Below are 14388 nucleotides of genomic sequence, written 5' to 3' on the forward strand. Positions count from 1 at the left end.
CTTTTACAGTTGTCTGGGAAATGTTCACACCTCTCCTGTGACTCTAAACAGGATTAAGGCTTTGGAAAATAGATGAATATACAACTTACCATTCTGGATGCCAAACACAAACAAGTTGGCTGGTCCACCTTGGGCCACATTTTCACCCACAGTTGTCTGGAAAAGCTGTTCCGGGGGCTGTTGACCAGGACTGTCCACCACACCGACAGCGCCCTGGACCACAAAGATGGTTGTACCGGGAGATGCAGTCTGGTTGTTTAGCTCCTGCGTACTGAGAGTACTCTGTAGGCTGGACAGGGAGGCCGGCGGCAGGAAAAGCTCCACCGATCGACTGTTAGAGACGCTAGAAGAACTAGTTCCCACTTGCATGGGCTGCTGCTCCTGGAACATACTGCGCTGTTGGCTCTGAGTGGATGTCGAGTTGTTACTTAAGGAGCTCTGATCCTGGAAGGACATTGGCTCGGCGGTTTCTGGTTGGGAAAGTCCAACTGACATACTGCCCATCGGGGCCGATCCTTGGGCCTGCGTGCCGAAAAGGATAGTCTGGGGATTTAGATCTGCAGTGCAGAGGAGCAGGCCTGTCTGCTGTGGTTGGGAGAGCTGATTCTGGGGGAGAGGGTTAGGTTGCGAATGGTTGGGTAGGCTTTGGAACAAAGAGCCTTGTTGGCCAATGGAAAGTTGTGGCGACTGTTGTTGATTTTGCTGCGGCAGTTGCTGTTGTTCCATGGGGGTGCTTTGCTGCTGCATTTGCGAAAGCTGTGCTTGAGGCTGGTTATGAAACATGGCAGCGGGCTGACTGGACGACGTCTCCATGGTGGAGAGGAATGCCAACTGCTGCTGCTGTTGGGACTGGGAGTTTTGTGACAGATACAGTGCCGACCCGGTGGACTGTTGCTCCGTGTTGAGGCTGCTGCTCGTCAAGACTGTTAGGGTATTCTGGAGCAGGGCGGCTTGAACCTGCTGTTGGGTACTTTGGGTCTCTGCAATAGGTCTGGGGGACTGGAAGAGCTGCTGCGGGGGCGACGTATGGGATGGGGGCTGCGTTGGGAAACTGGTTTGGATGGTAAGCATCTCACCAGGTTGCTGAAGAAGCGTGACTGGCTGCTGCACTTGGGGATTGGAATGGATTTGTGGCTGGAGCAACTCTGCCTGTAGTTGCTGCTGCAAGTTCTCTAAAACTTGCTGTTCCTGCAACTGTTGCTGCTGCAGGTTGCTCAATGTCTGGCTTTGTTGCTGTTGTAGCTGATGCTGTTGTAAATTGCTTAAAATTTGATTTTGTTGTTGATCCTGAAGCTGGATGTTGTTTATGACTTGTTGCTGAGTCTGTTGTAACTGCTGTTGTTGGATGTTCTCCAGAATTTGTTGCTGCTGTAGTTGCTGTTGGTCTTGTGGCTGTAGAAGTAGTTGTTGTTGAATCTGCAAGTTTTCAAGGACTTGCTGCTGTTGCTGCTGGAGATGATGATGTTGCTGTTGAAGGTTACTTAGTATTTGCTGTTGTTGAAACTGTATTTGCTGCTGCTGTTGCTGCTGTTGTTGTTGCTGTTGCATTTGCTGTTGTTGCTGTTGCATTTGCTGTTGCTGAATCTGTAGCTGTTGCTGTGGTGACAGCGAATTATCTGTGGCTCCCAACCTAAGGCTGTTCATGTTCTCCTGGACATGCTGTTGGAGAGTGTCTGCAGAGGAAGTCGGACTGTAAAGCACAGAATTTAGCTGTTGCTGTTGCGCGACAGCTGCCTCTATAACCTGTTGGAGTGTGGGATTAGCTCCAGCGTGGAGCTCCCTTACTGCCCTCTCCAACTGGGTTACGCCTTCTTGGGCAAATAAGGGAACCTGTGATTGTTGTGGTTGGGCTGGAGAGGGTGCTGCTATTTGGGACATGGCCACAACCATGACCGCACCATTGTTCGAACTTTCAGGCGGCAGGCTATCCTGAGGGTCTCGAAGGAATTGCTGGGGGACTTCTGGAGTTACCGGCGGGATTGTTGGATCTCCTGACATTGGAAAGGATGACGTTGGGGCAATGTCTTGCTTTTGAATAGAGTTCAGTGACTCGAGGCTTGGAAAGACAGAGGGTGCCTGGGAAAGTTCCACATCCTCAGGTTGTAGGGGCATTGAGCTCCGAAAGGATTCCCCACCTGAATGAGGACTGGAGCTGAGCTCAAGTGTCTGCTGCACTGAAACAATTGGGCCAGAGGATTGCTGTGGTATGAGTGGAAAAACAGGAATCAGAAAACACTGTGATTGATGGCTTCTTCCCGGAACTGTTTATTAAATCTCACCTTGAACACATTTATGGGTTGTGGATTGCTTGAGACTTCCATTGGTGTGTCCTCTTCCCTTTTCACAGGCTGACCAGAGGAGTCAGTTTGGTCAGAAGACACAGATTGGATCCGACTGTCAAATATACATGTCTTGAACGAAGGTTCCTCCGTTTTTACTGCTTTAACACTGGCATCATCGTCTGAAGACAAGCAGAGGAGAAAATCACAGTACGATGAGTCGTGGCAAAAAATATATCCTTCCCAATGTTAATGATGAAGTTTGTAAGACCAATCCCAAACATAAAAGTGTCACTGATGGATCATACAAATTGAATTCCAATGAAGTTGGGGCATTGAATTAAACATACATAAAAACGGAATACAATGATGTCTAAATCATATTCAACTTATATTTAATTGAATATATTACAAAGTAAAGATGTTTATTGTTCAAACTGAAGAATGTATTGTTTTAATGATGACAACAATATCTTGTCTTTGGAGTGTCTTCAATGAATTACAAATTGAACACGATTCTTAATTCACTTTTTATTTTGGTTGAGCTCAACATCCCATCCCATGGGAGCCTATTAATCTTAGTGCTTGGCAGTTCAGTCAAAATTACAGAAACAAGGCGATTCTGTTTACCTGAGTCTGGAGAATAGGTGAAAGGCTGGGCTTCGTGTGATTTACCAGCATTGGTCATCACAAAAATTCCCACAGAAACTGGTGAAGTTATTGATTGGTTGTGGAAGGGCGGTACTGTCACAATCAAATGATTCTACAGAAAATAGTGATCAGAAAATCAGTTATATGTATTCACATTTATTTCATATGAACCGTGCAAAAAGCTATTCTTATTAACCTGATGAAAAAGGTCCATGTCAATATTTGCCTCGGCTTGCCAGGAATTCTCATCTACAAACATGACAATTATTTACCCATTTCAAAGGTTCACATTGAATAATACTAATAATGACGATACCTGCAATATTCTCCTGAAATATAACTTTGGTTCCTTTGAGGAAGTTTTTTCCAATTATAAAAACCTCCTCTCCTCCCCTTACTGAGCAGCTGTGGAGACTCTTCTTCAGTATCTCAGGTACTCCCGCTGGCTGGGCTGGAAAACGGGATGGGATTCTCATGTTATGGCCTTATATTTACCACAGGGACCAAATAATGGGGTTTGTTTGTTTCAAACGTACTACAGAGAATGGGTGATGAGGTGACTTGGACGGTGAGGACGGATCCGTCTGTCTGCGGGATGTTGACTCGAAAGGCCAGTCGAGCCCGGGTGCTTTTCTTTTTGGATCCTGCCACGCCAATACGCGCCTCTACGTCAGCGTTGCGAAGCTTCAAAATTCCGACACAGTCCACTCTGTACAAATATGGCAGTATGAATACATCTTGTTATTTTAATTGGAAAAAAATGACACAAGGGGGAAAAAAAGGACTCATACGCAAGTGTCATGTCACTGCTGGGTTCCAGTGGGATCTCGATAACAGTGGTGCCCTCGATGTCCGCTTCTGTACATGCAGTGGTGTTGCGACCAGTCACTCTGCATGCCTGATAGAATCCGTGAGGCTTCACTCTGCCTGCGTCATTCGCAACGAAAACTTGCAGCACAACTGGCTCACTCACACCCTCCAACTGGGAAGAAAAAGCAACAATGTTATTAAAAAAACAAAAAACAAAAACACAGGTCAACCTGATTAATAATAACTATTTTCTCAGGGTGCACCTTGGCAAAGCATCAACGGTCACAATCACAAAATAAAAAATAGTAATGAATCATCAGTCAGATCCAATCTGTGTCATCAAAATGAACTATTCTAAATATTTTACACGTATACTTCTCTATTAAAAACATTTTATGCCCCCCCCCCCCCCACAATTGCAGTTTTTTTTTAATATCACACAGGAGTTTACTGTGTTTTTTTATTTTCTACACAACCACAGGTGTGTATCTATCTATACCTCTTTCTGTAAACCACATCGCACAACTCCTTGTTGAGTCAAGCCACCTGCCTGCTTGAAGTTATTCATGTGATGATGCAAATTAATCAAATTTAAAATTGGGTTTTGTCACCACAAAGCTCGGCAAAGAACATTGGTGTTAGACTTGGTATTTGTGTGATGAGTAATGTGTCTATTGAACGCTGGCGCATGTGGCTGCCGCTGCTCACCCGTAGAAAACATATCCTGTGACTGTAAAGTGTCCTTGAGAGTTTTGAAAGGCGCTTATAAATGAAATGTATTATTATTATTGACAGTATGTACTGAGTAGCCTCTCTTGTCCAACCTTGATGGTCGGGAATCCCTGTTGTGTGCGGTCTTTGACAGAACCTCGGCTGCCCTCAGTGAGATATCGGGCTCTGTGCTGTGTTTCAGGCTGCACCAACATTTTTAGCTCCTTCCCGTTGCTTTTCTGAGGGAACTGAGTAGAAAGTGAGCCATTCTTCACTGAGGTCCCAGACTCAAGAGAACTGAAATGACAAAAATAATTTAATTTACATATGTCATCACTCGTCATACCTTGAATCCCAAGATCTATAATGTAGGTGTTTTTGAGTTTGGCGTTTCATTTGCTTGCAAGAATGTGGGCACGCTGCAGAAAATGATGAAATTCAAGTGGTTAAAAAAATAAAAATAAACAAATAAAATGAAAAACTAACCAAAAACGTGCACATTTAAAGGGACTGAAATGAACAGAAACTGTTTTTCAGTTGTGTTCCATTATCCAATGGGAAACCACTGTAACCAATTTAGACTTCTGTCAATGTTCATTATGGGAACCCATGTTTCTATTTTGACAGAAATTCCCAATCAAGAAATCCGATAATTAAAAGTATAACATTTGGTATTGGAAAACTATGCATGAATTACATCAGTAGTTATGTATTCCAGGTTTATTCAACAAAATAAATGCATTAAAATATGTTGTTTAACACTTTTATTGTACTCATAGGGCCTCGTGAATACAGCATACCACAATTGGACAATGTGTGTGTGTACTATTAATGTAAAGAAACATATCAATGGCTAGTCACCCCCTTTATTAATACAAAAGCATGCAATAGGAAGTGAATGATTTATCATGTGATGGATCTTTGAACAAATTACCGTACTACGATACATACACTTCCAGTATTGATATGGTTCGACATCCTCTTTGCAACCATTAGATGGTGCATTGTGAATCTATGACCACTTTGACCAAATAATATACCACACATCATTGTAAAGCCTATATAAACAGTTAATGTTCATTTTAAAAGCACTGCACTCCAGCCAATATATACAATGGCAGAGCCATTTGGACTCAGAAGCCCCCTCGTACCTCTTCCCAGCTTTATATGTGAACACACTTGGTAGCCTTCTGGTTAGCAGAGAGCAATGTGCTAGGTCCGCACAAGCACTCCCAGACCGCCTATGATAACCAAGACCTAAGTGTATGTCAGTGTTGCCACTTGGAGTGACGAAGTTGGGACGCAAAGCTGTATGACTAATAAAAATAAAAGCCAAAATAAAGACATACAACGGACAAAGTGGTCATGTTCCTTTTAACTGCATACTAATCATCAAGTTGTGTTTATACAACAAAAGTATTTGAATAGACCGCTTTCAATTTTTTCCAATATGGTGCAATTTTTCATGATAAAAACAGTCATTTTTGTGGGCTGGAGTGGATGAAGGATATTTCAATTCTGTTCAAAAACATTTTTTTAGATTAGTCAACTGCATTATGAGCTTGGTCAAGGTGCCTTTTATGTATTTAATGACTGTAAGTATCTAAGGACTGCAATACACACCTGGTCACTGTTTTGTCCGGGCCAAGCTGGGACAGGACAAAGTGAGGCGCCTTGGCACTGTCAGCATCAAACACATCCATGCTGTCCTCTGGGTGAGCAGGCTTGGGGCCCGGCCGCTGTCGAGGGGTTCGTTTTCTGGACTTGCGCGGCACCTCCGTGTTGTCGTTGTAGGAGAAGGAGCTGACCAAGCTGAAGTTGGAAACGGAGTCATCAGCCCACATGCTACTGCTATGCTCGGAGTCTGGACCCAGTGCGCTGGCTATGGGGGGCTCCTCTAAGCAGGACATCTGACTGTCATCAAACAGATCCTCAGGTGGCGGGGATATGCTCAAAACCGGTCTCCGCTTCGATGGGGTGTTTTGAGGCTGCTGAACTCCAAGCCCCGACAAGACCCCTGACCCAGTATCCCCAACTGCAGCGCCTGCTCCGCTGTTGGTCCTGTTGGGAGCAGACGCAACTCCTGCCTCCATGACTTGCACTTCTGACACGACAGCTCCATCCCCTCCAGCCGTGTGGAGATGCTGGGGGAGCTTGAGATGGTTGGAGGAGGACGTGCCCACAGAGCTTGGGACTCCCATGGCCAAGGAGGAGGAAGCAGTGGGGTTGGAGGTGGAAGACGTTGCATCTGCAGCAGCATGAGATAAATAAGTCAGTAAGGAAGATCGACACGAAGCAGGCTAGCAGCCCCACTCAAGCAGCTGAATTTGTACAAGGGTTGAATTGATTTTCCCCTCTTCCCAACTGTAATTTCTAGAATGTTATGGGTCCTATGCCCTCACTGTGCATGCGAGGGCTGTCAATCATTGATCACAAATTCTGAAGTTAAAGTTGAGAAGGGTACGATAGGTCCCACAATGTTTTGATTCCAACAAAACCCCTTTTCCCATAAATCAATGTGACAAAACTGACATGCTTCGTTTACAAAAACAAAAGCAAACTATAAATTCGTACATACACATTGCCAGAAAGAAACTTAACAAAATCTGGTCAGAACTATAGCCCAATTTGCAAGCTAGTAACGTGGAGTCAAATTAAATTTTTCCAGGGTTGCCAGGGTTATCTTACACTTTGTGCAATGTGCATTCAGTAGTCAAAAGTATTTTGTGCATGCCAATTGGAAGATTTTGTTGGGACTGAGCGTAGCCATAGAGACAGAATAAACAAGCCTCTGACCTATGGAGCAGTGAACTGCAGACCATTTTATATGCAGACACTCCCTGCCTCAGAGGGAACTTCCTGCAATAAAAACGAGACAGCCAATGAGCAACAAGAGAGCTGATCATTCAAGACTTAGTAAATTAGATATCTTCAAATTGTGGAGGGAGTGCTGCTTTGTGATGTTTTGAAGCATTCATTAGGTTCCTGATCCTCAGAGGGACTCTACAGCATCTCATGTTTCCGATCAGCACTGTTTAGGGTCAGGCTAGAAAAAGAAAGATTCATTAACAGTGCAGCTGTCTCAATAACAACGCTGTTGACCACTTTGCATTAGTATTCCAGACTAAAATCATTCCCATTCAAAATGGCAGCTTCTCTGAAGAGTAAGATATCTAACTTTAATTAGTTAAAATTTCAAACTTTGAGTATTTAATATGGAAGTGAGAACCACACATTGATTTGTTTTTAAGCACTATTTTTCTAAAAAGCTGACACACTACAATGACAACTTCCGAAAGATGAGTATGTGTGTGGGTAACTGAAAGAATAGCACATTGGCACAAACTACATGATTACACATTACAGCCACTAATAAGAGTGATGTGTCCTGATCTGCGCAGGCAGATGATGCTGCATTGATGTTTCTCTGCAATGTAAGATTGGATGACCCAAATGTTTATTTTCACCCCCCCCCAAAAAAAAAATCCAGCGCAAGGATCAAAGGGAGACGTGCAGAAAAAAGGTGAGTGAAATGACAAAGTCTGTTAGAGTTCCTGTCAGTGAACAACAGCTTGAGTAAGTAGACATCATTTTGCTTGAGTTTAAGAGTTGAAATGATGCATGCGATGTAGGCCTTAATAAAAATGTTATTATGGAGCCTTTCGAAATGGAAATGACCCGAGGCCCAAGTAGGGAGCGACCAAATCATGGCTTCACCAAAAACCAGGACAGGCTCTAAGATGAAATATGTCATGGCTGAGAAGGCAGGACAGACAGAACAGCCACAAGCAAGACTGGAGACCCAGTGGGTGCCTCCAATTGTCAAAATGACAACATATACTTTGTTACCTCGACTTTCAAGTATGCTTATTTCTGTGACCAAGCTCGATGGAAAATGTTAAATGTTGTTAATACAGAACCTCTGCCACCTTTATATTATCATTCAGACAACTGGTAGTGCCAGCTGCTGAGTCCAATGTGGCACTGGCAGACTAGATATGCATACATTTAAAAAATAATAACAATTAGCATTATTAAATGTCACCAAGTATTCGTAATACAGTGATACCTCTGTTTCCGAACACCTTGGCTTATGAACTTTTCAGTTTACGAGCGTTACATTTATTTACATTTATAAAATTTAACCTTGGCATACAAACTATTTTTCAGGATACAGACGGAGCGCCACAATGAGTGAGGTCGTTCGCGAACGAGCCCGTTCTCCTAACGAGGAAATGGGAGCGGACTTTTTTTTTGTCCTCTATTCCCCGCACCCCTGTCTTAAAGCCGCACATGATTGGTGAAGAACGCAGCAGTCGGGGGGTTTCAGACAGAGAGAGAAAGGCCATTCTCCATAAAAGAAAATGACAGCCGGCTTGTTTTTTGTCATCTATTCCCTGCCCCCAGTCTTCGGTTAAAGCCATGTGATTGGTCAAGAACGCAGCAGCGAGGGAGGTGGTTTAAACATTAAAAAGACAGGCAGACAACACAGAGTGGGACAATGGATAGAGTGACATTTGGAATCTTTTCAACTTTGATAGTTCAAAGCCAGAGTGTAGACTGCAAGGTTAAAATATCCCATCAATCAGGCTCCACAAATAATTCGCACAAGCCATCTGTACAGTTGATGCAAAATATTATCAACCCAGCTAAACAGAACACAATTGATGAGGAACTAGGTAAACTTATCGCAGACAAAGCACCTCCAAGGGATCATTCCCCAAGATGGTGAAAGAAGGCTACGTTCCTCATCAAGTGTTTAATGCTGATGAAACCGGCCACTCCATTTCATCAAGGCATCAATGGCCATCACAAAGGTAAATAAAACGACTTTATTATATAGTATAGTTTATTTCTTTAATTATAATACAGTGGGGCCTCGGTTTACGAACACCCTGCCTTCCGAACCTTTTGGTTTACGAATGTTAAATTTATGAAAATTAAAGATTGGATTAAGCAATACTTTTCGCGATACACACCCCACTCCACGGCTGGTGGAGTAATCGTTGGCGGAAGAACACCTAAACACATGACCGAAAAGCACTCCAGCCGGCCTGCCTTTCCACACCCCCTTTCTCTGAATGCACACGTCGATCGCCTCCAAGGAGTTTTTTTACAGATACAGTAAAGTCTCGTTATATCGATATTCAAGGGAGTCCGAAAAAATATCGATATAACCGGGACTATCGATATATCCGACCCTGTTTGCATGTAATTTTCTCCGTGCGTGCATAGAAATAGTATCGATATAACCGGGACTATCGATATATCCGATATCGATATAACGAGACTTTACTGTACTTTTGCTGTTATGGGACCGAAAAAGACCCCACCACAGGCTCGTGTTCAGCCGAAGAAGACACAAAACAAAATTACAGTCGAGTAGAAGAAGATCATTAAGAAACACGAACGAGGTGTGCGTTTGTGGCGTCACAGGTGCGCACCACGGCTTTCATGTGAATCTCAGCCTAACTTTCTACTACCATTGTACAAAAGAGCCGGGTACCGATAGGCTAAGTCCACAATTGCTACCATCCTTCGCAACAAAGCTTTACACAAAGGCGTTATTCACTCGATGCTTTCACGTGACTAATGACACCTTACTTGTCACGTGCGAGTTGACAGCTGGAGCGGGGCCGCCGCTCTGCCAGCCGAAGAAGACAAAACAAAATTACAGTCGAGGAGAAGGAGATCATTGAGAAACACAAACGAGGTGTGCGTGTTGATCCCCTAATCACCGATACTGGGACATTTCAACGAGTCAGTCACCTCACCAGTGACATGATTACGACGCCTCGCCAGTGTCTTGGACTTGCCAGCACAAGAGTTTGCTTCATCCAAGGTGATTGTTAGCCGTGATCGCGTAAGTTTGTTGCTTTGCGGGATTGCGAGCTTGGCGCACCCCCGTGTGCCATTCGATTTTGCCTAGCTTGATAGGCTGGACGGATCGCCCCCGCCCACCTTCTTTTGTCGCGTTTTATTCCAGGTCCGTAGAATCATCGGACTCGCTACAGGACTCGACTCGTACCTACAGGACTCGAAGTGGATACAGATGACATCGAGGAGCTTGTTGCTGACCATAATGAGGTCCTCAACACAGAGGGTTTGATTTGCCTTCAAGAGGACAAGCAGAAGCCATTCAGGAGTTGATGTGTAGGCTTTTATTGAACAGTTCCACCCAGAAAAGACTGTGGCTATGAGAATCATCAACATGATGAATGATAATGTGATGCCTCAGTTTCGTAAGACCGTACTAGTCAGAAAGCAACAGGTGCCAATTAAGAGCCATCAACGACCATCACAAATGTAAATAAAGTGACTTTATTATACATTGCAGTGTATTTATTTCATGACAATACAATGGCACATTTATTATACATAGAATACGGTATATTGTGTGTAGTTTTAAGGCTTATTTAGTTGAACATTGTATTTTATGGAGACCTGGGAACGGATTAGTCTCATTTTAATTGTTTCCTATAGAAAATTCATTTTTGGGATACACACTTTTCGCCTTACATACTCTGTCTGGGAACCAATTAAGTTCGTAATCCAAAGGCCCACTGTACCACAGCACATGTATTTTACATAAAATAAAGTATATTTTGTGTAGTTTTAAGGCTTAGAAAATTAGAAAGTAGAAAATTATGTTTTATGGGGACCTGGGAACAGATTAGTGTCATTTTAATGGTTTCCTATAGGAAATTAATTTTTGGGATACACTTTCCGCCTTACACACTGTGTGGGAACCAATTAAGTTCGGAAGTCAAGGTATCACTGTAGTCCCCTTCGAAAAGTTGGATAGTTTAGAGCAGCATGCACACATTGCGGTTGCAGTGTGGATGAATGCGGCATCCTCAAGACAAACATGAATGGTGGGCCATGCTGCTGCTACCATGACTGCAACAGGTATGAAATAAGAGTAGTAATGAGTTGAACAGCTATGAAGGGATTATTTGAATGCATCATATGGGGACTGATTAATTTGTTTCGGGAACTGGTGAAAGGGTCAAGTTGCCTAAAGTCACATTTCAAGGGCAAATTTCCCCCTGCTCTCCTACAATTACCGGAGCACATTTAAGCAAGAGGAACCTGATCCCAGACCTTTTGTCGGTCGATTCAGTGGCTCACCTGAAGCCAAAGCTGCTGACGGAGGAGGCCCTGCCTCTCCTCCGCTCTTCTGGCTCATGGTGGTTGAGTCGGTCTGGGTGGATGACTGCTGGAGCTGGAGCTCTTTGGGGAGGAGGTCATATACAGACTCTGAAATAAAAGATGAGGCGGATACAGCATGTTTTAAAAAGGAATAAATATGCAACAGTGACTCACTCACTGCAATAGAGATCGCAAGAGCTGTGAGCTGAAGTGTGACAGATCAATAACTAATAAATGATTGTGTTAAATAAAATCAGCGGGGTGGGGGCATTTGGAAACTTGGTAAATAAATGTAAAGGAATTTAAAATTGAGAAGAGGTTTGTCTCCGTTTGCAGAATTCACTCGGTTTCAATAGCACATCATCCATAACCATAGCAAAGACCTTGAATTTATAGATCTTTTCTACAGGAGCAACAGTTGATATGTTTTTGTACAGTCATAGATTTGTTTTCAGAAAGCTACAGACCAGGAACCATTTTATCCCCATGGTATGTTGCCATTATACAGTATGTCACACAAGTTACACTCTGTAAGACTGAAACAGCATGAAACAAGACCCGGACATCAGGAGCAAAACATTCCCTACATCAACAAATTCTCCTGATGAAACTGACACAACCAATGGCACCCCAGGATTAATATAATTATCCACCAATACAGGGGTTTAGAGATTTGAAACCCACAGAGGCATTCCTGTATACTTGACAGCAACGTGATTCCTAGAAACTCATTACCAAGCAGCGCGGTGCCCCTGGAATAAACCCTGCTCAATGGCCTACATAGGTGATTAGGTAGTCTGGTGGTTGCTAGGAGAATGGGGTGTTATAAAAACCCGAGCATGGCTATTTTAGCTGTGTATCACCATCGCCAGGTATGTGTAGTAGTCATTTGATACCCGCCAATCACTGAACACGGGCATAATGTTGAAAGTGACAAGACAAATGATCTCCACTGACATCAGCAACACCATTGACAGATGGACATAGCAAAGGTAATGCTTCTCACATGCGCATCTGATACCAGGCAAACCCCTAAAACACGCACAGACACACACATGTGTTAGTTATATACACATCCTAAAAACATCTAATGTTATTTGCACATACAAAAAGGCACCATCAACTGTCTATTGTTGATCTTGATATAATCTGTTTTACTATTAAAGTTGCTGAAGCAATGTGAGCTTTTGTCCAGAGGGATTTTAGTTATCACCAACAGGAAATTGCAGTTTCTCAACAAAATGGCACTGGATATATCATGCTCCAAAGGCCAATGTTTGTAAAATGCAACAACAGCACTTATAAATTACAGCGGTGTGTGTGTGTGCACTCCCCGCAGAATCTACTTTGCACACCTGAATGGTCCCAAAAGTTTTTCTCACTGCCTTCAGTTAGATACAATGATGTTTGATCAGAGCCCCTGGACAGGATTGGAGGTTTGTCGATGGGAGTTTAGAATGCAATCTATATGCAATACAAGAAATAGAAATTTGCTTTGGTTATTGAAATGAGAACACCGGAATTCCCTTTTGCCAAATATGGGCCGTGACATCTGACCTATATTGTCAGACGAGCGAGGAAACCAGTGTGGACGATATGTGATTTGATGTGTCAACACTGGATTAATTTATGTTATTGCAACGCTTCGACTGGAGACCATGGCACCTGGGAATGCTCATGAGCATTAGCCAAGAAGCTTCTTATTTATGTGGGCCGGAGCGGTTTGATGTAACAAAGATTGCTACGGATGACACTCAACTTCCCATAGCCGTTTCGTCCAGTTGAGACCAAATCAGCATCTTTTAGGTTGATTTAAAGGACAACCGACACCATTTTTTTGTTTCCTAACTGACATCAGAAAAACCTTTTATAGCAACTAAAATACACAAAACACGCAGGCTGATATTTTTAGTCAAATGAAAAACACCAATAAAAATGACAAAGTATTCAAAAACGACTTCCAAATGAAACCGGAAATGGCCAGTTTCAGAAGGTCCCGCAGCCTTGTTCGTGATGTCACGCCAAGACGTCTTACCTTGCTCGAGAATCAAAACAATGGCTTCAGATTCGGAGAAGATGCTTTCTTGTTACTCATCCAGTTATGAATATGATTCAAATAGTTCTGAAGAGGAAAGCATAAATCTTTGCAATCGATTAAAGAAGTTATTCCGTCATTTTGAGGCATCTGGAATGAAATGTAGCACCCAGAAAATGCAGAAGATGGCACCCAAGCTCCGTTGGAAATGGGCTGATTTGTCTGCTGGGAATTTGTGTCAGCAAATATCAAATAGTTGTCTTGGTGCAACACACAATTCACCATCACGTTATTTTTGTGTTTTCCTTGTTATTTCGCGATCAACACGGATACAACACGAAGTTTTCAGACCAAACAAAGCACCGCAAAATGCATTGTGTGTCGCTTTCTCGGTCAGGGACGTTCCAAACGTGACGTCACGTGGGGATCGTCATCAACTCGAAAACAAGACTTCCTGAATATTCAGCGAGAGTCTTAAAACGTAAAATATGGCTATATGCGGTGGAATCTTTGTAAAATACGCTCAGTAGAAGTCTTCTGATTTTAGAAATTATGGACGCAACTTGTCCGTCCTTTAAATGTGTTCTGGATTGAACACTGCACAGAGAAGAGTGTTGTTCACAATCCTATCAAATGTGAATGATTAAAAAAAAAATAATAAAATAAATGGCCAAATACACTTGCTTGAAAAAGTATTTCCCCCTTCGATAATTACACATTTTCTACAGTTTATCCATGGGTTAATGTTTA

The 14388-nt window shown here is 43.0% G+C and overlaps 1 protein-coding gene across 2 annotated transcripts in view; it reads right to left on the reverse strand.

Moving 5' to 3' along the window:
- The window catches only part of LOC148897986 (nuclear factor of activated T-cells 5-like), a 42561-nt gene that overhangs the window by 9824 nt on the left and 18349 nt on the right, over positions 1–14388 (reverse strand). Inside the window, exons 1-11 of one of the 2 annotated variants that reach the window (XM_088996686.1) lie at positions 11583–11659; positions 7248–7310; positions 6075–6699; positions 4565–4748; positions 3722–3912; positions 3467–3639; positions 3247–3381; positions 3127–3179; positions 2910–3042; positions 2280–2461; positions 90–2199 (exon numbers count right to left, since the gene is read on the reverse strand). In XM_088996686.1, coding sequence (XP_088852812.1) covers positions 90–2199; positions 2280–2461; positions 2910–3042; positions 3127–3179; positions 3247–3381; positions 3467–3639; positions 3722–3912; positions 4565–4748; positions 6075–6652 — 3739 coding nt within the window. In that variant the 5' untranslated portion in view covers positions 6653–6699; positions 7248–7310; positions 11583–11659. Of the gene's footprint in view, positions 1–89; positions 2200–2279; positions 2462–2909; positions 3043–3126; positions 3180–3246; positions 3382–3466; positions 3640–3721; positions 3913–4564; positions 4749–6074; positions 6700–7247; positions 7311–11582; positions 11712–14388 lie in introns of those variants that run through there. The other variant, XM_088996685.1, reaches the window with a different exon arrangement.

This window comes from Hippocampus bargibanti, linkage group LG05, assembly GCF_051943395.1.
Source record: "Hippocampus bargibanti isolate YZ-2025 linkage group LG05, ASM5194339v1, whole genome shotgun sequence".
Taxonomy (NCBI): Eukaryota; Metazoa; Chordata; class Actinopteri; order Syngnathiformes; family Syngnathidae; genus Hippocampus; species Hippocampus bargibanti.